We start from the raw sequence: 24,019 nt of genomic DNA, 5'->3' as shown, positions 1-24,019 counted from the left end.
ATGACCCAAGGGAATCTTTGGCTCTTCTCTTTCATATAGAAGACACTAATAATAAATAGGGGAATCTAGCTGGAAAGGTATGTTTACCACAAAAGAGCTCCAAAGCTTTAGTTGTTGTCATCTTATGAACCATATCTCCTTGACTCTTAAACACAAATAATTATAAAATGTACCATAATTTAATATAGCCAGGGAGTGGAGGAGAGATAGGAGATAGGATAAACAGCTGGCAAATTTCAGCTCACAAGTTTCTTTTGAGATTGATTATAAAAAACGTTCTGATTTCAAAACCATTAAAATGTGAAAAATGCATCATTAACTTACAGAAATACAGTAACCATATTACTTTTGAGGATACAAATGCCATTTATTGAGTGCATCGTATATTACTAACCCATTGAAGAAACCAGTCACTTACTCAAAGCCATTAGTAGTAAAATTAGAATTCAAGGCCAGGCCCACCTAACTCCAGAGCCTACACTCTTATCCAATCCACTCTTCTTTTGTTGTTGTTGTTGTTGTTGTTGTTGTTGTTGTTTTAATTTTTTTTTAACATTTACTTATTTTTGAGACAGAGAGAGAGCATGAACAGGGGAGGGTCAGAGAAAGAGGGAGACACAGAATCTGAAACAGGCTCCAGGCTCTGAGCTGTCAGCACAGAGCCCAATGTGGGACAGGGACAAAGTGCAAGCAGGGGAGGGGCAGAGAGAGAGGGAGACACAGAATCCAAATAAGGCTCCAGGCTCCAAGCTGTCAGCACAGAGCCCAATGTGGGACTTGAACCTAGAAACTGCGAGGTCATGACCTGAGCCAAAGTCTGATGCCTAACTGACTGAGCTACCCAGGGGTCCCTGTGTCTTATTTTAAACAGCCTTCTCTAATGTGAAATTATTTCATTTTAGCTTATATTGTCTTCTAACATTTTTAGAATCACGTTTTTATTTACTCTGGAATCTACTTTGTAAAGGTGCAAGATAAAAATAATCCGCTTGTAAAGTCAAGTTTAGAGAGCTCCCGACCGGGCATCTAGACTATGAATCTGATTTGCTATTATCAGTGCATGCAGCTAGTGTTTTCACAATTTGAAAGTGAGAGATTTTGTAAACAATGGCAAGGATCTGGTGTGGTGAAGGAAGGGTGTGGGGGAAATGGATGTGACACGAGGGTCACATCCTCCTAGGGCTTAGTTGACTGAGGTACAGACTTTGGTCTTGGTTCCCCCTTTCCCACCCTTCAGTATGAAAATGGCTCTAGGCAAAGGAATGGTAGGTGATCCCCACAGGGTCCTGAGAGGTCCATCTATGACCTGAGCTGAAGTTGGATGCTTAACCGACTGAGCCATCCAGGCGCCCCCAATCCACTCTTCTGCATCTACCATACTTGTTAGCCATTTATTTTGTAGCCAATATAATATTTGTATTCCTAACCACCCAGGATTAGGAAGACTTTTAAATAGCACTGAATGTCCTGATGAAAGAACATCAATTCAATGCCACAATCAGTTGATATAATCTGGCATAGGTGTCCCAGAAGTTAGAGTCCAGTGAAAGTTATATACCCCAATGTTAGGTCATGTCTAATATTACCACAGTATTAGGTAGTGGAAGAGGACTGGGCTTTTGAGGGAGTGATTTGCATTTATTCACTGGACTTCATTCTTACATCCCATGTGCACAGGCTTTTGGTCAATGCATAGTGAGTTCTGGTTATGTGCAAGGCAATCACAATGCAAAGGTATATGCTGCCCATAGACACTTGGAGGAATGGCCCTGGGGACAAATTGTGGTTTGGGGTAAAAAGCTTCTTCAGGAGGAATAGGCACCTTGAGGTGACCTTCCAATTTTCCACATGGAAGGGGGGATTATATGGTTTGTCTTGAATGAGAGAAAATTACTTCTGAGGATGATAAAGCCTGCCTCGTCAGTGGGTAGACTGTCCAGTAAGCCTAGGGATTGGTTACTCATGGAAAATAACTGGGGAAGGGAGGAAGAGTCATTCTTGTGTGAGCAGCTGCTGTCCAGTCTCTCCCTCTTCTAGTGCTTATTCTTGATCGTAGACTCTGCTTTGGGACTCTGAAATATTCTTCCTTATTTTCTTGCATATACTAATAATTTCCTTGGCTCCCCTGTGACTTTATCTTCATTGTGTATTCTCTTATTTTAATTTTATATTTTGTTGCAATTATATACATTTGCTTTTCTGTGGTTGGAGATAACAAGAACAGAGAATTTAATTTTAAATCCTAAAAATGACGCATAAACAGAAGCCACAAATTAAAAATTGATCTGATACCAAAAGAAAATGGGTAAATATGGCACTCCGGAACAGGGAGACGATAGAAAGCAATTATACAGAAAAAAAATTAATGAAACTGACAGGAAGTACATTAGACAAAAGAAATAAATCAGGAAGAATGTGATGAGATATTAGAATGGCTGAGCTCAGAATAGCCTAGCTTGTCTAACCTAAGAAGGACATATTAAATATGGAGGCATTTTAGTCACCCAGAAGCTTCCAGGTCTCCTCAAATAGGGAAATTCAATTAGAAAGTAGATGGAACCCTGAAGTGGAACTGTGAGGATTTGGTGTTTGCTCTTATGGTTTTGAGGTTATTAGTTATCTCCACTGAAACTTGGCCTTTTCAATAGTAAAATATTATCTCCCTCGTATATTAACAAATAAGTTATTTCATTATCTTATTATTTAATGTACTTAATAAGCAAAGTACCTGTCAAGCGACATGCCAGGTACTTAGATACTTCTATAAGGCATACAGAAAAGGAAAAAATGTGGCTTTCTCAAGTATTTCCAGTATAGTTGAAAGACAGGCAAACAGAAGATTATAATTCAGTTTAAAAAGGTCAAGGTCAGAGATAGGTTTGAAGAACTTTGGAGCCCAAAGGAGAGATGAATTAATTTTCTAAAGGTTTGAGGAAAGTTTCACAGTGGAAGTAAGATTTGAAATAAGCCAGAAAAAAAAAAAATTAGACAACATGGAGGAGGAGTGGGTAGGAGAGGAGGCAATTAGTAAAAACCTAAAAGAAGGTCCTATAGTTGGAAAATGTAAGTCCACTCTGTGGTGAACCATAGGTCTTGTGGGGAGGAAGGGGAGAAGAGACAGCTAAGGGGTAGTTATGAAGGGTCTAAGATACCAAGGTAAATGAAGCAGTTGGCATGTATCCTGTGGGCCGGTGGTTCTCATAATCATTGTACCATATCTAACGTACTCCAATAGACAAATAGATAAAACAGACTAGGGGTTGTGTGTAGTTACTGGCTCCTTAGCTTTTTTCCGAGTTGGAGAAACATTTCATACTTTTGGTGAATGAAAAGAATGTAATTGGGGCAACTTTGAAACCATTCTTTTTATTTTTAAGTAAATCATTCCCTAGATCGCTTTCAATATTATCATAGCACATATACCAGTTAACAACATAGACCTCTGTGAACACATGATTGAGTTCTTCTGCTGGTAATGGCCAAAATACACAAGAAGGATGGACAGAAATGCAGAATGTTACTGAACTTTCACCTGGACCTCTAGTAAATACAATAGGGAACAAAGAGGCTGGGGCACCCCAAGAAGTGCTTTGTGCATAGGTGAGGTTTAAGAAGCTTCCTGAAGCTATTTGGCTCCTTCTAACCAGTGATTAGGGACCAGTTCTGGTTACTCAAAGAGCTACTGCTCTTCCTGAAGTCCTGGGGTAGGTTGATTTCCAAGTAGATGAGATGCTGGAATTAATGGACTCCAGGTTCTTTTGGAGGTTGGGCCTCCTGCCAGGGCTGATTAGCCCAGCTGGCCTGTCCACTATTCCTGTTTTATTGCTTCCTTTCTCATTAAGGAAGGTGTTGGGTTTGGATAACCATAAACAACATGTCTGCTGCTACAGGGCCACCATCTCTTGCACAGCCAGTGGCTGAAACCAGGCTCTCAGGAGTCTTTTTTAAAGACTTAGATCACAGTTTTGGAGAAACAGGAAAAGGAAGCCCAAGTTTGAAAACATGCCACATAAATGATTATTTTCCTATTTTCCTCTTTTTTTTTTTTTAATTCAAAGTGGCAGGGAAAATAAAACTTTAAAAAGTAAAATAAAACCAGTACGGTTTTCCTCATTTTGTTTTCTCTCTCACCCCTGCTCTCTCAACATAGCCACATGGAACAGTCCTGATGTCCTCAACCCCTGAGATGGGAGGGAAGGGAGTTGGAGGCTTCCCTTCATATCAACCTGCCCCCAGCAGGCCCAAGGAGTCTGAGCAGCCACTGACCACTTGCTGAGCTGTTATGTGGGTGCCTCATGGCTCCCTTGTCTACTTGGGCCCAAGGGCTGAAGTCTATTTAGGACCACAGAACCCTTAAAAGAGAGCCAGCCACCCAGCCCTTCTCTAACCTCACTCCAGTAATCCCAACACTTGTACTTCTTCCCCCTCCCCAGACAATGTGTTCCTTAAAATGACCTTCATTGGCACATCATTTCTCACCAGGAACTGTACCCTTGTTCTTTCCAGTCCTGCAATTTTCTCTCTTCCAGCACAGGGAGAATCATATTTACTCAGAAAACCACAGTGTTGAACTATAGCCCTCGGTTTCTTAGAGTTTCACTTTCTAAGGGAATTTTGCAGCTGGTTCCATCTGCTTGTCCTGATTTTTTTTCTCTCCTCTTTTCCCCATGCTGATTTCTTCCCCAGTCCTAACCAGCACCCAGCCTCAGTACCTTCCCCACATGTCACCATGATGGTCTTCTTTGCTCATGGTAGACACACAATTCATCAAACCTCTCACCATGTCCCAAACGGTAAATGCTCAGAAAATCCTTGTTGATTTGTGCCAACTACTCCCAGAACTTTTAGTATTAATACTTTCTAGGAATCTCTCCCCTGCAGAACATTTCATAATGCTGGTTTAGGTTGTATATAAGAGTTCTAGCTCACTGTGTTTTTTGTTCATATGGCTTCTCTAGACAAGGACAGGAATTACCCCTATGCTAAGAGTTCATAAGTAAACTATGAATGCTAATTATGTTAATGTGAATAATCCATGTGCCTTTTAAATTTTAAGCAGATCTTTCCTTTCTAGTTAGCATACATCTGGTCTATTACCTACCTCCTAAAACATGTCCAAAAGAAAAGCAAACAACTCCAATGTTAGATTGATCCAAGCCCAACTCGTGAGCTTTACACAGGAGGGTGGTCTAGGTTAACAGGTTAACTTTAAGACCTTACCAACAGGGGTGACTGGGTGGCTCAGTTGGTCAAGTGTCTGACCTCCACTCAGGTCATGATCTCGGGACTGCATTGGGCTTTCTGCTATCAGCACAGAGCCCGCTTTGGATCCTTTGTCTCCCTTTCTCTCTGCCCCTTCCCCCTCCTCTCTCAAAAATAAATAAACATTAAAAAGAAGAGCTTACCAATAAGACAGACACACCTTTCCAAGTGCTTTATAAATATTAGGTCATTTAAATATCGTAAAATGCTCTGAGATGGATCTTATTATTATTCTGGTTTTACATCTGAGGAAAGTAAAGCACAGAGAGATCACACCAGTCAGTAAACCACAGAATCAGGATTCAAACACAGGGAATCTGGGTGCAAAGTCCATGCACCTAACCACTACTTAGTGCTACCTCACCAACAATAGCAATTTTTAAATTGTTTCCTTCCAAATCTCCCTGCAAGTTAGAATTCAGATGAACTTCTATTTATACAGTGTCTGTATCCCTGCAGAGTCTTATGTACACAATATTTTATAAATCCAACCATTTTCCTGAATCAAGTCCTCATTTAAAAGAGCTAGACTTTGGGGGCATCTTGGTGGCTCAGTCAGTTATGTGTCCGACTCTCGTTTTCGGCTCAGGTCATGATCTCACGGTTGGTTTGTGAGTTCGAGCCCCACGTGCTTAGGATTCTCTCTCTCTCCCTCTCTCTCTGCCCCTCCCATGAGCTTGCTTGCTGTCTCTCAAAATAAATAAATAAACTTTAAAGATCTAGACTTTGAACTCCTTTTGGAATATAACTATTTTGTACAAATTTGCTGCTCTTTGTTGGGCATGCTACCTTCCAACTAAGTATTTATGACAGATGAGCTCACAGAATAGGTGGTAGGAATATGGTTGTCTCTTTACCTTCAATATCAGAACATTATGATAAACTTAACACATCATAAAATACTTCTGGTCTCCAAATATCATTGGATGGTGATTTGCCTTTACCATTTCTGGGGGTGTTGGATTCCATATATAAATTACCTGGTAAGCAAAGGCATAATTCCCTTTCCTTCTCTGAAATTTCCATCTTTCAGAATTCAAGGGGCAGACCTCAGGCCTCATATCCTGAGCTTTAGCAAATAGACATGTGTTGCTCTTATCTAGATCTTTAGTGCTATTGTAGGTTTTCATGGCATGCTTTTATTTTTCCTGATCTCTAAGGTGGTTTTTGCATTCAGGGTACTGCTTCCAATTCTTTGACCAGTTTAGTTGCCCTGTCTTAGGTCATATAACTTCTTTAAAGAGTGAGAGTCTCCTGTGAGCTTGTGCATGGGCAGGTTTGTAATTATATTGACTTCTTCATGTGACGAGAGCACCACAGTCTCCAGTTAAGCACTTACTCTGTGCCAGGCACTCTCCTAGGAAGTAAATACAAAAGTAAACACTATAGGATCCCTGCCCTCACAGTGAGGGACCTTTAGTAAATATAATAAAGAACAAGAACTGATAGTTCAGGGTTCCTAAGAAGTAGCCCATAGATTCCTGGATTCCTTTGTTAGATCATAAATGATAGTTCAGAATCTTACCACCAAATTCTAATTCTCTTTAGCATGAGTTCATTTGAATTCATGCATCACCTTAGATGGGCACACATAAATGTTCATCTGCTACACCTGCTGTCACTTCCTGCTAATTCTCAGGATCTTCCTGTGATTGGCCTACTGTTATTTATCCTTTGACTAGTAATCAGGATCACTGACAACTCTGTCAAGTATTATTCCAGCTCATGGATGAGGAAATTGAAGCTAGAGTAGCCACAGAAATAACAGAACTTGGGGCGCCTGGGTGGCTCAGTTGGTTAAGTGGCCAACTTCAGCTCAGGTCTTGATCTTACATCTCATGCAGAGCCTGCCTGGGATTCTCACTCTCCCTCTCTCTCTGTCCCTCCCCCACTCTCATGCACACACATGCTCTCTCTCTAAATAAATAAATAAACTTTAAAAAGAGAGAAATAATGGAACTTTAACATATTTATCTTTTCACAGTTTTCATTATAAATGTGTATATGATTTCGTCACAGCTACAGTGATCTTGGCATAAATCACTTCATATCCCTTTCTTGTTTAAATCCCTCAAATAGCTTTCCATCACACTCAGAATGAGAAACATCCATACTTTCTTCTCTTTTTTTGTTTTATTTTATTTTATTTTATTTTATTTTATTTTATTTTATTTTATTTTATTTTCATCATGATAAGTGTACTCTTAAATTCCAAACCCTATTTCCCCTATTCCCCACCCCTGCCAGTAACCATCAGTTTGTTCTCTATAGTTAAGAGTCTGTTTTTTGCTTTGTCACTCTCTCTCTTTTTTATCCTTTGCTTGTTTTGTTTCTCAAATGCCACATATTCCACATTCCCCTACTCACTATACTCCAGATGGTCTTCTCTTGGTTCTACAAACAGCAGTCCTGTTTCCATATCTTGTCCTTTTCCTGTGCTGTTCCTACCAATCCATGAAGGGGCTGGTTCCCTTGTCACTCAGCTCTAAGCTCAGATACCATCTTTCCAGGGGGGTGACCTGAGTATTATCTGAAGTGTCCACCACCCCCACCCCCGCCGCCCCACACATCCTGCCACGTTACTTGCTATCAGATTACTCTCTTTAATTTTCTTCCTAGCTCTTATTATTTCTAAATTTATTTTTTTTATTTACTCATTCATTGTTAGTCTTTTCCCCTTGACTAAAATGTAAGCCAAAGAGAACAGAGCCTTGTCCTGTTTCACTCATTGCTGTATTCCTGCCCCTAGAATCTGTTTGGCATATAGAAGGTGCTCAATAAGTATTGGTTAGAGTGAATGAATAAATGTATTTGGTAATGCCTTAGTGTTTTGGGATGGAAACCCTTAGCCCTTTTCTAGTCCCACTTTTAGATATTTCCCTTAGGTAATTTCATCTACTCTGGTGGCTTTTTCTACCGCTCTGTCTCCCATATTTGTTGTTTATGTAATTTTCACTTACATAATCAAAGATACTCTTGACTGTTGAGGGATAGGAGCCAAGGGAACTGGCAATAATATTATAAAATACTAATACATTTTAACATTTTTTATTTAGAAGGAACTTAGATTTCATCTACTCCGAATTCATGGCTTACATGTTGATGAAGAAAGTTCAAGATAATAATAAGCCAAAAATCTTACAGCTAGTGGGTGGTAGAACCCAGAACTTCCAGGGTACTTTACTGTTTCCACAGTAGTTATCTGCCTGTTAGACTCTATCTCTCCTTTTGCTGATGACACCAACACACACACACACACACACACACACACACACACAGAGTTTTATTTTATTAAGATAAAATTCACATGCCATGAAATTGTGCATACCCTTTAAAAGTGTGCAATTCTGTAGTTCTTAAGGTATTCACAGAATTGTGAAACCATCTATTTAATTTTAGAACATGTTCATCACCCCCTAAAGAAACCACATATCTATTTGTAGTCATTACCCACCCCCTCTCCATTTCTCCCTCCATTCTCCAGCCCTAGGAAACAACTAATCTACTTTCTGTCTCTACAGACTTACCTATTTTGGACATTTCATGTAACAGAATCAGACACTATGTGGCCTTTTGTGTCTGGCTTCTTTCACTCAGCTTAATTATTTCAAGGTTCATTATGTTGGCACACCTGGGTGGCTCAGTCAGTTGAGCATCTGACTCTTCATTTCAGCTCAGGTCATGATCCCAGGATCATGAGATCGAGCCCCGAATCAAGCTTTGTGCTGAGCATGGAGGCTGCTTAAGATTCTCTCTCTCTCTCTCTCTCTCTCTCTCTCTCTCTCTCTCTTTCTCTGTCTCTCTGTCTCTCTCTCCCTCTCTCCCTTTCCTTTGTTCATGCTCTAGCTCTCTCTCTAAAAAAAAAAAATTAAGTTCATCATGTTGTAGTTTTACTTTTTTGTTTTGTTTAATCCCTTTCCTCTAACTGCCTTATTTTAATGTCTTTTTTTATATGTTTATTTTTTTAATGTTTATTTATTTTGAGAGAGAGAGCGAGAGCAGGTAGGGGAGGGATAGAGGGAGAGGGAGAGAGAGAGAGAGAGAGAGAATCCCAAACAGACTCCATGCTATCTGAGTACAGAGCCCAATGTGGGGCTCGATCTCATCAACCATGAGATCATGACCTGAGCCAAAATCACGAGTTGGATGCTTAACCACCTGAGCCAACCAGGTGCCCCTTAATATCTATCTTTGAACAAAAGTTAAACTCTGAATATGTTGGAAGCCAAAGGCAACAAAGAAAAATACAAATATATTTGTTAGCTCTTGTTAGCTATAAAGGAAGCACAAAGTTTATCAAGAACACAGTTTTTGTAGCAATACATTTTGAGGGGAACCATCAATGCAGTCCAGTTTCACCATATGGCTCTGTCGTTTGATCATCTAAGGTATATTTCTTGTTTTCTTATTTATACTATTTCCAGTTCCCTTTGGGTTGGGCATGGTGAGCAGTATCGAGAAGGGAGAGAGAACTACCTTGTGGTGTCCTCAGTGATTCTTGTCTTTCTGGGTACAAGGGGGAATTCTTACTCAATTTTTAATAACCCTCCAATTTGACCTCCACTATTAATTCTCAGGATCTTTCTTTCATTTTTGATCACAATCCTTACTTCTTTTTTAAAAAAATTTTTAACATTTATTTATTTTTGAAAGACAGAGAGAGACAGAGCATAAGCCAGGGAGGGGGAGAGAGGGGGGGTGGAGACACAGAATCCGAAGCAAACTCCAGGCTCTGAGCTGTCAGCACACAGCCTGATGCGGGGCTCAAACTCACAGACAGACCATGAGATCACTACCTGAGCCGAAGTCGGACGCTTAACCAACCCAGGCGCCCCATAATCTTTACTTCTACATCAAATTGGTGAAAAATTTTTACAACTTTATTCCTGAAAAGTTCAAGCACTTTGCCAACTCTTATTCTAAAGTAGGTCTCAAATAATGCAAACACTCTAGTAGATGAGGGGAGAGGACAAGCGTTATGCCTAGGGAGAGATGACAGGAGGAATATGATTGTTTGCTGATGTCTGCCTATGGGTTTTGGAAAAGGAAAGTTCTGGCATTTATGCTCTGTCTCATATTATTTTTTTTCTTTTTTGGGATCTGAGGTAAAGGGAATTAAATTAAAATCATGCTCCTCAACCACAGCAAACTATTATCATCAGTTCATGCAAAAGCCCTGCATTTGTTTTGATTTTCACCTCAATCTCTAATCTGTGCTCACATTCACCTCCCTCTTAAACATGACTTCCTTCTGTGTTTGATACAGGTCCTTAAGAGACATGTATCTTTATAAACTATTTCATCTTATTGGATGTAACTGAGTACATAAGTAATATTGTGACCTGAATTTCATTCTGTTGGTATTTTGTTAACTCACCACTAAATCTTTAAAGCTAATTTACGTTGCTAGATTTACATTGACTCTATTGTTCTAACTGCTGCATAATGTCTTATGGTATGTATCAACCATCTTTTACTTTTCCATTCCTCCTGCAATGGAACCCTGTGTCAAACAATGACATAGTAAACATCCTAGTACTTGACTCCTTAGAGGCCTGAGGAAGAATTCCTTTGGTTTGCATGTCTAAAAGAAAAATTGGTGGCCCATTGGATCTAAATACACTGTTGTCTTTATCCAGCTCCCCTTGTGCATAAATGGCATCCCCATCCTACCTCCTATGCTGACTATTGCTGCAGGGATTTGAGCTGGGCAGATCCACAGCTGTAACCAGCTTAGTGCTGTCGTGATACGGTACAACCTTGCTTCTTATTTCCTGCTCTGGGACTTCTCTAAGACAGAGATGCAGAACTCAGGGAACCTGCTCAACACTTATGCCTACACAATTAAATGGGGTAATCGGGAAGAGCAGAGGTTACAGTCCCAAGGCTACTCTTGACCTTTTGGAGGTTAGGAGCCAAAGGATAAGTATGCTTCCTCTTGAATTCCCTTGGGAGAAAGTTCTGAGACATATAGTTCTTAAGACTCTTACCAAGTTCCCTGTGGAATTGAGTGTAAGTTGCCAACACTGGTTGCCAGTTTGGAAACCCATCCTGGTATTGGTTTTCCCTTTTCCCTAATTCAGCCCTGCAGTTCCTCATTCCTGTTCCCTGTTATGACTTCCCCCAATGAATTACCTATAGATAAGCCTTTGTCTCAGCCTCTGTCTTTAGGGGCACCCAAAGTACATGATTCCTAAATACTGCCATATTGCTATCTAGGGGATCTGGGCCTTAATGTGGGTAGTATGGCCAGCTTCCAACTTGTGGACCAGAGACTGGGCCATTTTAAAACTTCAGAGGGCCACCTTTTAACAAGATGCTGTTCTTCTGCTTAGAAAGTTCCCTAGGTAGGATCTTTCACCCCTGGATCAGTGATTTTTTTTTTTACATTCACTGCAGTTATTCTCTAAAATATGGTTGTAATATATATACATGCCTTGGTGATTATAAAATACTTCTCACAAACATTGACCTCTGCCTTCATGATTCATGACTTCTAATGCATGGATAGTAGACTCATCCTGGCATGTGCCATACCAGAGTATTAAGAAAATTTCCTTCAAGGGGCACCTGGGTAGCTCAGTCGGTTAAGCGTCCAACTTCTGCTCAGGTCATGATCTCACGGTTTGTGGATTCAAGCCCCACATCTGACTCTCTGCTGACAGCTCAGAGCCTGGAACCTGCTTCAGATTCTGTGTCTCTCTCTCTGCCCCTCCCCCACTCATGCTCTGTCTGTCTCTCTCTCTCTCAAAAATGAATAAACATGAAAAAAAAACTTTAAAAAAAGAAAATTTCCTTCTCAATACTTGTTAATAGATATCATATGATTTATACTTTCCAGCGACTGATGTTGCATTCAACTTGTGTCCTAGAAAATGCACTTGTCCTACTGTCACATTTTCACTTGGGTTTACTTAGGGAAAAAATGATCATTTCTTTGAGTAGACATGTGTCAGTGTTAATGTGTGTGTGTGTGTGTGTGTGTGTGTGTGTGTGTGCGTGCGCGCACGCGCGCGCATGCACGTGCGTCAGCTCATTGCATGGGGTGAGTCATCATGAAAAAAGCACAGATCATGACCATCTGGGAGCAAGGTATCAACAGAACTCCCTTAAGGGAATGTGTGTTCCTTCTCACTTGGGAGTAACTTTTAAAAATCTCATATCCCCTTCTGCTTCTGTTATGTGAACAGGTGGTTAATACATACACCCCAGGAAAGAAGATTTGGCTTGAAGGTGTGGTGACCACCTCAGCTGGAGGCACAAACAATCTATCAGATTCCTATGCTGCAGGATTCTTGTGAGTAACACATGCAATTTCATTCCCAGGGACTTTGAGGAAAGAAAGTGTGTTATTCTGCCTGTTGGAGGGGGAGGTTCATTTCCTATTGAAAGTTCTTTATCTGTTCCTTTGTGAATGGGTTTAACCCATTCAACAAACAGTGATAAGTGACTTCCCTGGATCCTAAGACGTCAAGCACAAGCATCAGAGCAAAGATAGTAGTAACAGTAGCAGTAGTAGTGACCATAATAGTCATATGACCTTTATTTAATGTCTATAGTTCAAAACACAGTGCAGACAACATACAATTTCTCATCCATTTTTCACCATAGTCCTAGGAAATAGGTAAGAGTAAGATTGGAGGAACAGAAAGAGGAGCTAAGAAAAGGTGTGGGAGATTAGTGCCATAATAATAATAAATAATAATAATTTTAACTATATGTGTTACATGCTTTCTGAAGCGCTCTCTCTATATCTAATAATTTAACAACCAGTGATACAGTTACTATTATTTTACAACAGCCCAAAGAGATAGATGTGAGAGCTTTGACTCAAGCCCAGCCAATCTGCTTCAGAGTCAAGCCTCTTTGCCACTACCTCAGACCATCTTCCTTTCTGCTTCAAAAGCAGTGGTAGTCATGCAAAGGAACCGGTAGTTTCTGTCCCTGGGAGGATCAGGAAGGGCTTCATGGACAAAGTGGCATTTGAGTGGGACATAGAAAGATTACTCTAATTTCTATAGGTGGAGAATGGTGGTGATAGTGGAGGAGAGCATGCTAGGCAGAAGGAACATTTCCGGCAAAGGCACAGGGGAGGGGAAATGATTCATGTGAAGAAAGCCTCAGTAGCTGCAGGGATGTAGTGAGGGTTGAGACAAGGGAGGAGTTTTCCATCAAGCATGGAAGGCCTTGAAAGCCAGGCAGAGGAAATGAAGCCTTGTTCTATACTCTGTGGCAAGCCATTGAAGGTTTTGGAGGAAGGAAGAGATACCATCTGACCTGTGTTTTTAAATGTTGGCTCTGAGAATAGTATGCACAAGAGTTTGGAGAGGCAGGAGATGGGAAAGTGGATTTGAAGGCTACTGCAGTTATCTGAACGACTTAACACCAGAAGCATAAAGGGCTCTGACTGGCCTGCCAGCATCATGTGGCAGGGACAGACCCCTCAGGATCACAGACTAACCAAATGCCCTGTTCCTGTTCCATTCTAGTCCTGTGGCCCTGTTTTTTTTTGTTTTTTTGTTTTTTGTTTTTTTGTTTTTTTGTCTGAGCAAGGTCCTCCTAAGAAGTGAGCTCACAAAGCTCTGAGCTTTGTGTTTCACTACTAACAGCTGTTCCTAATTATACACTCGTAGTTTCCCTCCATTAAGGCTCATTTTAATACATTTATAAAAGACAAATCAAGCCAGTCAAGCAGATTGTCTTTGCAGATGGAATCCTGGCACATGCAGATGAAGATAATGAGTCAGTAAAATATATGATGATACCTTGTGTCTTCGATTCTTGAGTTCTCAGCACCTACCATTGAGTGGCACAGAGCAGTTGTTCAGTGAGCATGGTTCAAATGAATGAAATGGAATGAATCAGCATTTGATACAGTGATTCTGAGAGTCTTCTTTCAATAATATGCTTCCCACCAGGTTTCACTGTGAGCCGTGGGGTAAGGATGAGAAGCCAGTGGCCATTAGTACGGCAGGGAGGGGCCTCTGAGAATCAGCAGAGGAATGGCTTTTGCGCAGCCATCATAGACAGACTTTGCTGCAGGGCCAGCAAGCAGCCCAGTTGTAACCGTTTTCCTGAGCATTCTTCCCTTTAGGGAATGATGTGAAATGAGAAACACCACAGCCCTTCGGAGGGGGGGGAGGGGAACTGGAAAGATATCTGAGCACCAGCCAAATATCCATAGATCTCTGTGGTCACTTTGCAATAAATCCAGATCAACAGAGTTGTTCAGGGTTAGGTTGTAGTTCAGGTATTCAGTATGTGGTTGACACAAATCAAATGAAAACTAGCTCACTTGGCTCCTGGTTCTCTCTTACCTCTTTATCACCCATTTGCTCTCATCTCTGCTGGCAGCACCCAGCCAAGTGTCCTTCGAGTCTAGTTCTCCAAGGGACATAAATTGTTTCCTGGAGGGGAGGGGGGAATTGAAGCATTCTAAGAAGCTCCAGAAAACTAGCAAGATTCCTTGGAAAAAGGCACCTTTCAGGCTTTTTTCATATATGGCATAACTGAGAGCTTGCCAGGACACTTGAATGTTTATGCATGAAGCAGAATTCTCTGCTGCCAAGTATTCAAGGGTAGTTTTCCCAGTTAGGGCTTTATGATTCTCTGATGCACCACAGATATACCCTTGGCACACTACTGTGTCTCTAGCACCCAGTAGTGTCTGCCACCCAGTAGATATTCAATAAACTTTTGTGGAATGGAAAATAATGGCCGCAGTAGTATCCTTGGTGGGATATACCAGTCATCTTGCCACTTTTCTATACTTGTGCATGAAAGGGAGACTTGGAACACCATTTATTTCCCCTGTCAGAGTGCTTAGTATTTACAAGAGGAAGAGGAAGACAACTTAAGTACAAACCATTCCACTCTGAAGAGTACGGGGAAGGAGAGGTTCTGGCTATAGTCCTTTTGAATGCTCCAGACCAGAACGTGCATAGAGGATATGGGTTTGGAAAGGAGGATGTATATTCTTCTCTCTCACTTTAGAGTTCCTTCAGAAACTGCCCATACTAGGAAAACAACATCAACAACAAAGACAAGCCAGATTTACTAGTCAGCATTCATTTGTTGAGTATATATTTTTTGCAGATCACTGTTATAGGGTCTGCAGAGGTCACAAGTAGGAATTTATACATTTGTATAAATGAATACAGGTATTTACATACCCAGTGCTTTACAAATGACTTACATGGTCACACAAGCATTTTCGTATCTATCCTCAATGCTGAGAACAGGGTCTGGCATTTACAGCCGATTAATTAATGTTGTTGAATGAATAATGAATGAATGAACAAATGGAATATTTTAAATTCCAAAATACATTGATATCCAGCTGCGGCTAGATGTGATTATGTGTTTACTTATCATTTCATTTCTTCATTCAGCAACCATAGGGATAGAAGGGTGAATTAGACATACTTGTTTTTATAGGTAAATACTTGTTAGATATAAATCCTATTGTATTTGTGCTACATTAGTGGAAAGAGCACTGACTTAGGAGGCATCAGTCCAGAATTCACGTGATAGTTCTACCCCAGGACATTAATATGTGTCTCAGTGGCTAAAGGAAAAACCAAATGGGGTTGGTAAATTAATAAAAATAATAAAGGCAAATAGCTTAGCCATGTGATATTCCCAAAGTAATTTCAGTTCCCGGGTCACAGTGTCCCAGTCTGAACAACAACAACAACAACAACAACAACAACAATAACAGTTCTATTATATAATTGTTGGATTTTCTTTTTGATTTAAAACTTTTGTTTTTGCATTTTTCTTTGTTTTGTTTTTATAACTCTAGTTATCAGTAAATATTTCTTAGTTTCTATGAGAATAAAATAATTGTCAATGTGAAACAGATTTTAAAATGCTAATAATATTCATTCATAACATAAAAATTAGCAATGTGCTTTATTCTAGTAAAGAAAAAGCTTAATTCTATAAGTCACTGGTTTGGCGTTCCATATGGTTTCAAATTTGGGAAATCATAGCTATGCATAATTTGTCCCTAGTATGCTGAATGCTGATTCTCAAAGTTCCTCCAATCTAATTTTGTCCAGATCAATGTCAACTTAACAGAGTGTGAAGCACCCACATTACACTAGGAACTGAGATGAGTGTTTTGGGTACAAAGCTAAACCATTGTGTCTGTTCTCAGTTAGCTCATAACCAACTGGAAGACAGCAGAGAAGAAAGAAAGAAATTATCGTGGGCAGGCAGAGGGTATAAATAAGAGTTCTGGGAAGGTACAGAGGAAAAAGGTACTACCGTTCTGTACCAGCAGGGTTTGGAAGGAGATGGCACTTGACTTGGAGACATGTTAACAGATGGGAAGAAATTTGCCAGATAAGGTGGGTTAGAGGAGGAGAGGAAGGGAATTCTAAGCAGAAGTTAAAACATGTATGGAGACTCAGGTGAGTATGTCAAAGTATGCTCGTTTGGGGCAGCCAAGAATAGTTTTAGAGTCAGGGAATGGAATTTAGGGTGAGAGCAGAGGGGAGAAGAGGTACAGATTATAGGCTCATACGCATGCTCAGGAAAGATTGTGAAATGCCTTATCTTTTACACTGGAAGACTGAAGCTCCCAGTCACATTTATCTTACATATATTCTTACAATTAGAAATTTCCATAAGTTTCAGAATTTGGAATACAGAAGAAAATTAAATGAATAAGTGAATGAGTGAACAAATTGAATGAATAAATAATAAAGGCAGAGTTAGCAGTGGGTGTTGGAAGAACCAAGAGGGAAGTACTTTTGAAGGATAGCATGCCCTGGAAAGTGGGTATTTGGCATAGTGGAATATGTGATAATGTGTGAACAATGCAGGTCCTTAATTGTGATATGTGTAATGGTAGCATACTTGAATCTCTGCATGGTTAATTATAGTGCCAAGGAAAATTATTATTTTATTGACTGTTGACAGTGATATATGAGGGATGCAAATGGCTGACCCCTTCTTGAACCGATAGGTCATAAGAGTATGTTAGAGTCCCAGGAAAGGTACATGTATGGTGATAGGGTACAAGCAGAGGAGTTTGAGTGACAGAGAATATGGTGTGCATGCTCCTGTGATTGTGTCCCATGGCCAGGGGGTGGAGGGATGATAATTAGGCTTACAAGTGGCTAGGGTATTCATTTTAGTTAGTTCATTTTTTTTTTTAATTTTACTTCTTTATAGGAGTAAGTCATTAGCAACAAAATATTCTATGGCCAAGGGCAATTTATTTTCCTCCTCTGGATCTCTGCTTCTTTTCCTATAAAATGAAGAGGCTGGATTTGAAAATCTCTAAAGTGTCTTCCAGCTATGTACTCACTGCTTAAAATAATCTTCTCCTTTAAAGTACTAGGTAAATTTCATGGTGGGTGTTGGTGTATATGCATGTGTGTTAGCCAATCCCGACAAAGCTTGTTATATGGCACTTTTAAGATGTATTGATGTAGCATTTTTTCCTGATTTTTAGATGGTTGAACACTTTAGGAATGCTGGCCAATCAGGGTATTGACGTTGTGATACGACACTCATTTTTTGACCATGGATACAATCACCTTGTGGACCAGAATTTCAACCCATTACCAGTAAGTGTGAGATAAAGATTCCTAACTCCTTTTCCATGTGATTCAGTTGTTTTGACTACACCTTGTTCCACAATGGGAGAATTTTTCTCCTCCCTCTGTTACCTGTTAATTTCATAAATTGGACAAAAGCATTCATGTCGTTGTTCTCTTGACCCATTTCACAGACTTTTGGCTTCACTACACACATCTATATATACACACCTATGTAATATGCCTGTATGTATATACATATATACATTTATATATGTATATGAATTTTTATATATTTATATATTTGTTACTACTATTATTTAAACAAACCTTGTGCAGTTGAGATTCCACATCTACTTGTAGCCTGTTTGAACTCTGCTTGAGAGTGAATTTTTCCAGATTGTTTTCTTTTAATGCTAATAGGAGACATTAGTTAACGTCAGATGCAACATGTTGAAAGCAGATGGGAGCGCGTTGGCCATGATCAGATGCAGTATGAACCCATCTCTTGGGAGTGGCTTAAGTGCACTTACAGTTAGGTGTTGATCCCTATGTGATAACGAGGGGATTTGCCCAGAACACCAGCTTCTCTGGGAAAAGGAAGGCTAAAGAAGAATGGCAGGAGCAGAGAACTTAGTTTGGTTCATTCCTGTATTGAGCAATCAGAGAGATCCCACTTAGTCCAGAAAGCTGCACTCATCAGAAATATTACATGGATTATCCTTTTCACAGACATCGTGGTCATGGAGAAAGGTCAGACTCCTCTCATTAGCTCACAGACTATGAGAGCTGGGGTTCCCCTTTGAGGAGATCCGGTCACATCTCCGGTAACAGAGGAACTGAGGGGCACTGGGTGGCTCAATCAGTTAAGCAGCCGACTTCGGCTCAGGTCATGATCTCAAGGTTCTTGAGTTCAAGCCCTATGTCAGGCTCAGTGCTGACAGCTCAGAGCCTGGAGCCTGCTTCGGATTCTGCGTCTCCCTCTCTCTTTGCCCCTCCCCACTTTGTGCTCACGCTCTCTCTCAAGCTCTCTCAAAAATAAATAAATGAAAAACAAATGAAAAAAACAAAAACAGAGGAGCTGATAGTCCAGGTAGGAGGAGGGGAAGGGGATATAGAACCAGCTCTAGAACCCATCCCTGCACCCTATCCAGTGCTCTTCCAACAGAATTAGTGCTGCCCTTGGGTTCACACTAAGCAAACCCAAGTGGAATCAGTGAGTGTCTGCCGTTTACTTCCTTCTGCCTATTTCTACCCTGTATTCCTCTCACTCTCACCCCTGCCCTGAGCCAGGAGGCCTCCAAACCCAGAACAGAGACCAGTGTGGCACCCAACAGTACCATTTTCATGTCTCCAAAGAGTCCCTCTAGATTAGAGTACCTGGTAATGATTATATCACTGATTGTACATAACTCCAGTCAAATCACAAGTATTAAAACTGATTAGCACTGTCGCTTTTGTTCGCAGGCCGGGATACCTCTCTGAAAGTGTGTGTGTTTGGGGGCAGGGTGGGGGGGCAAGCTAATGTACAGTGCAGAGGGAATTTTCAGTTTGTTTATTTGAGCTCATAAACTTGTAGAGATAAAACAAAATAATAACTAGAAAAGTCTCTATGAGGTGTCAGCATTAAACAAATATAATGTCATACAAAAATAAATATTTATTGACCCATCAGGCACTGGGGAGGAGATTAATAATAAATAAATGAATAAACAAATAATAGAGTACTAGAACAAGAAGACAGTATGGGCTCTTTTGGAATGCGTGTATAGGAAGGCTTCTCTGAGAAGGTGACATTTAAGGCAAGAGCCCAATGACAAGGAACCAGCCATGCGGATTTTGTAGAGGAACTTTCAGGTAGGGGAAGGGGCTAGCACAAAGGCTCCAAGGCAGGAATGGACTGGGCATGTTTGAAGAAACACAAGGACACCAGAGTGATGGGGGCCTGACAGAGAAGGGGGAGACTGGTTGGACATGAGGCCACATAGATCACATAGGGCTTTGTCAGTTAACAGGAGTTTGACTTTATTGTATGTAGTATGAAAAGCCACTGGAGGGTTTTATGCAGGGAAGCAATACAACCTAGCTTATATTTTTAAAAGATCTAGTACAATTAATGCATCAGCTGTTATTTGTAGTTGTAATAATAATGTACAGACCACTTTCATATATGGTACCTCAACAATGCTCCATATACGCTGTCCTCCCTCTTCTCTGTCCTCCCTTCTTGCCTTTATCCCCTCCCTTCCTCATTCAGATTTCATTCACTCCTCCTGATCATGTACTACATGCTAATAATTATTCCTGGCAGAGGGCCTCTTTGATGAGCCAAACAGACAAGGTTCCTGAACCCTTGGAGCTTATAAGCTAATGAAGCATAGTGAAAAATGGAAAATAAATAAACATATAAACAAGGTAATTGCACTTGGTCGTAATTGCTCTGAAGAGAAGCTGGTGAGAGAAGTAGAACTATTTATATTTATTTTGCTGAAGAGAAACTAAGGCTCTGTGAAGATATTAAGTGGCTTGTCCAAGGTCAGACAAGTACAAGGAGCTGGAGCTCTCAGAGTTTTGTAGTTAGTTCTACATCTGATTGTCTTCTCTCTTCCTTGAGGTACTCTTTGGTGTCTGTCCTGTGGTCTGCGGCCAATACTTGCTTCATTTGGGTCTGGAGATGGAAATGGGCATCTTAAGGAACTGGAGAGAAGAAAACCTTAAGCTAAAAAATGATGGTCTTCGGGTGACTAGACAGGCTTGATTTCCAGAGTTGGACAAACCTGGATTCCATATCAGTTCTCTGTGCACCTTTGCTGGCTGTGTGTAGGTTAAAGGTGCAAGTCCTCATGGCTTTGGTTCTCCCCAAATGAGTGTTGTTGCAGGGGACTTCCTTTACAAGCCCAGCACAAGAGACCTCACTTGATAGGTGGTGGCAGCAGAGCTCACATGAGTTCATGGCAAGCTAAAGTAAGTCCCACTGATTCAGCACAACCGCTCAAGTGAGCTGGGCAGCTGTATTCCTAGAAACACCACACTCTGATAAAGTGTAAAAGCACTTAAGGTAGCAGGCTTCAGGCTTTCTTTTTATCTTTCTTTTTGCTAATAAATTCTGTACCTTATAAGTTGAGAACTTGATAGCTGGGAGAACTTGACCCTGGAAAAAATTTCCTAGGCTAGACCAGGGCACCAGTCAAACAGACCTTGCCAGCAGGCTCTGGAATGGGTAATGGAGACAGACCTGGGAGTCATACTGGTTGCCACTTCAGAGAGTTGTGCAGTTGATGACCGAACATTGCCAGTAAAAACTTGTGCATTTTACGTTGTGATTAAATCTTCGAGAGAGTTTGTTGAAAGCTTAGGGGATTCATGAGTTGTGTTTTGATTGTCTTCCAGAAAAACCAGTATTCTCCATTCCAGTTTCTTCAAACCCAGCTCAGTGCATTTAAGGAAAAGACCTTATTAGCAAATACTGTTTTGTTTTTGTTTGGGTTTTGTTGCTGCTCTTAGATAAACTTAGAAAAAAGTGAGGATCTTGGCCTAATGGCTGCTTAGCCCATATCCCATTTTACGCCTCCACCTGCCCAGTCAACTTTGATCCCAGCTTGTAGGATTCTAGCAGCTCTGACAAAGCCATTCCAATAGTGCTGCTCCAGTCTAAGGTAAGAGAGAAGATGAGGGTGGCCCTTTAAAAAAGAAACTTGTCTTCACAAAAGATCATTTCCAGCTACATCCCATGTTCTTTATGGTTGTTCCTCTAGAAAAGTGCCAACACTCCTACTGTTGGAGATTTTCCCTCTCCTGGGAAGAGGAGAACATTTAGTTCAGCAGTGCTTCATCACCAACTCCCACCCCTTTCCCCTGACCTGCCTGCCATTGGGAAAGAGGGAATGTGTGAGTCTCCACAGCCAGTCAGCCAGTCAGGGGCTCCCTTGGGAGTAAGTGATGTTTGTGCAGAAGAGATCTGCACATTTGGTGGACATAGTCCAGACCCCACCAGCCGTGGGCATTTCTCCTACGAGAGGGTTTTGGAATTTAGCTTGTGCTTTTTTTAAGAGCTTGATTTACAGAGCTTCCAGGGAAGGGAATGGTGAATTACTAGTCAACATCTTTTTAACTCCCACGCCAGCCGAGCAAATATAATTCAATTCAAAAAACATTGACACTTCAAATGTGTCTGGCTCTGTGCTAGGTATTCTGGGGACACAGAGATAAATAAGATATGGTTCCCTCATCTGCAGAGCTAACAGTCTGGCGTGTGTTTGTGTTTGGGGGATTACAGTTTAGTCTTCTAGAATAAAACAGAAAGTTAGTTCCCACTGGACTGTGTTTTCTCTACTGGGTGTAGTGCTGGTGATAATTATATTTGCTGTCACCTTCTTTTTGCTGATTGTCACTCCTGAATAATAATATTCAGTTCAACCCAATGCACATTTACTGAGCACTTACTGTATACATCGTTCTGTATACTAGGATATAGTCAGTGGTCATAGACTGGAATATTACTCACTAGTTTATGGTGGGATTGAGCCTATGGCTCTGGTTCCCACAGCAACATGCTCCAAGCCAAGCCTTCAGGTGTCATTTGGTTACTGGAAGGAGATTCTGAATCTTAATGGTGCCTGCCTAACTCTGCTGGTTAGCCTGTCACAGGGATGAGGTCCTAAGTGCTCCATCCTTGTTTTCCTTGAACATGTAAGACAGTGCCCCTGATGCACTGCACAGCTACGACACAGACGCAGGATTAGCTTCAGTCTGTCTCTTTCCTGAGAATGTCCAGTTACAAACCCATGTTCCATTGATGCTGGATTAATGCACAATTTCTTCTTGTAAGAACAACACCACTTACATAGGAGGCCCCATGGGGAGCAGCAGGAGCCTGGGACCATGACAGGATTCATAGGTACTGTTCTTAACTCTGCCATTAATTAGCTGTGTATCTTTGGTACCAGTTTTTTCATCACTTAAATTGCAATAAAAAATGTCTTTTCTATCTAGCTCCAAAAGATACTGTTATGTTCCTTGAGAAAATTAGATAGGACAATAGGATTCTGATTATAGGATTCTGATTTCATATATATTTATACACATAGAAAATTACTGGAATCTCTTCATATATCTAAAAGTGGTTTTGTTTGGGTAGTGGGATTATAGACAGTTTTAATTTTCTCCTTTGTGGATTTCTTTTATATGTAAAATTGCTATAGTCAGCATTATTGCTTTTTTAATCTGAAAAAAAATAAAGGCTTAAAAAAATTTTTTTTTAATTTTTATTTTAGAAATAGAAAGCACATGAAGGGGAGAGGGGCACAGAGAGAGAGAGAGAGAATCTTTTTTTAAATGTTTATTTCTTTTTGTGGGAGAGAGAGAATGCAAACAGGGGAGGGGCAGAAAGGGGGACAGAGGATCTGAAGCAGGCTCCACGCTAATAGCAGCAAGCCTTATGTGGGCTCAGACTCACGAACCACGAAATCATGACCTGAGCTAAAGTCAAACATTCAACCAATTGAGCCACCCAGGTGCCCCGAGAGAGAGAGAATCTTAAGCAGGCTCCACACTCAGTGTGGAGCCCAATGTGGGGCTCGATCCCATGACCCTGGGATCATGACCTGAACTGAAATTAAGAGTCAGATGCTCAACTGACTGAGCTACCCAGACATCCCTAAGGCATTTTTTTTTATTTTTAGTATTTAAAAAAATTTGTTTAATGTTTATTTATTTTTGAGAAAGAGAGAGAGACAGAGTGCAAGCAGGGGAGGGGCAGAGAGAGAGAGAGAGGGAGACACAGAATCCGAAGCAGGCTCCAGGCTCTGAGCTGTCAGCACAGAGCCTGACGCAGGGCTCAAACTCACCAACCATGAGATCATGACCTGAGCCAAAGTCGGCACTTAACTGACTGCACCACCCAGGCACCCCAAGGCTATTTTTTAAAGAAAAGAATCGTGTTTTGAAAGAATTAAGTCTTTAAATAATTAAGCAAATATTATCCCAGCCTAATTCATTTATTATTCATGATTCATTTATTCATAAACACTCATTACACTTATGCTGTATGCTAGATGCAGTGATGGGCCCTGGGGACACTGTCCTGGCCATCAAGGAGCTTAGAGTGTGGATGGAGGACAGAGGAGTCAGCAGGAACTGTGGCAGATGTACTTTAGCAGGACAGAAGAGGAACAGAAGCCAGCCTGGGTGGAGGGCAGGAATGGGAC

The 24,019-nt window shown here is 40.8% G+C and overlaps 1 protein-coding gene across 3 annotated transcripts in view; it reads left to right on the top strand.

Annotated features, from left to right (window-relative positions):
* Positions 1–24,019, top strand: part of HPSE2 (heparanase 2 (inactive)) — a 688,711-nt gene that overhangs the window by 535,748 nt on the left and 128,944 nt on the right. For all 3 annotated transcript variants that reach the window (XM_058697425.1, XM_058697426.1, XM_058697427.1), the window contains exons 8-9: positions 12,453–12,559; positions 17,729–17,843. In XM_058697425.1, coding sequence (XP_058553408.1) covers positions 12,453–12,559; positions 17,729–17,843 — 222 coding nt within the window. The remainder of the gene's footprint in view (positions 1–12,452; positions 12,560–17,728; positions 17,844–24,019) is intronic.

Source organism: Neofelis nebulosa, chromosome 13 (assembly GCF_028018385.1).
Source record: "Neofelis nebulosa isolate mNeoNeb1 chromosome 13, mNeoNeb1.pri, whole genome shotgun sequence".
Taxonomy (NCBI): domain Eukaryota; kingdom Metazoa; phylum Chordata; class Mammalia; order Carnivora; family Felidae; genus Neofelis; species Neofelis nebulosa.
This window is presented reverse-complemented; position numbering and strand designations above follow the sequence as displayed.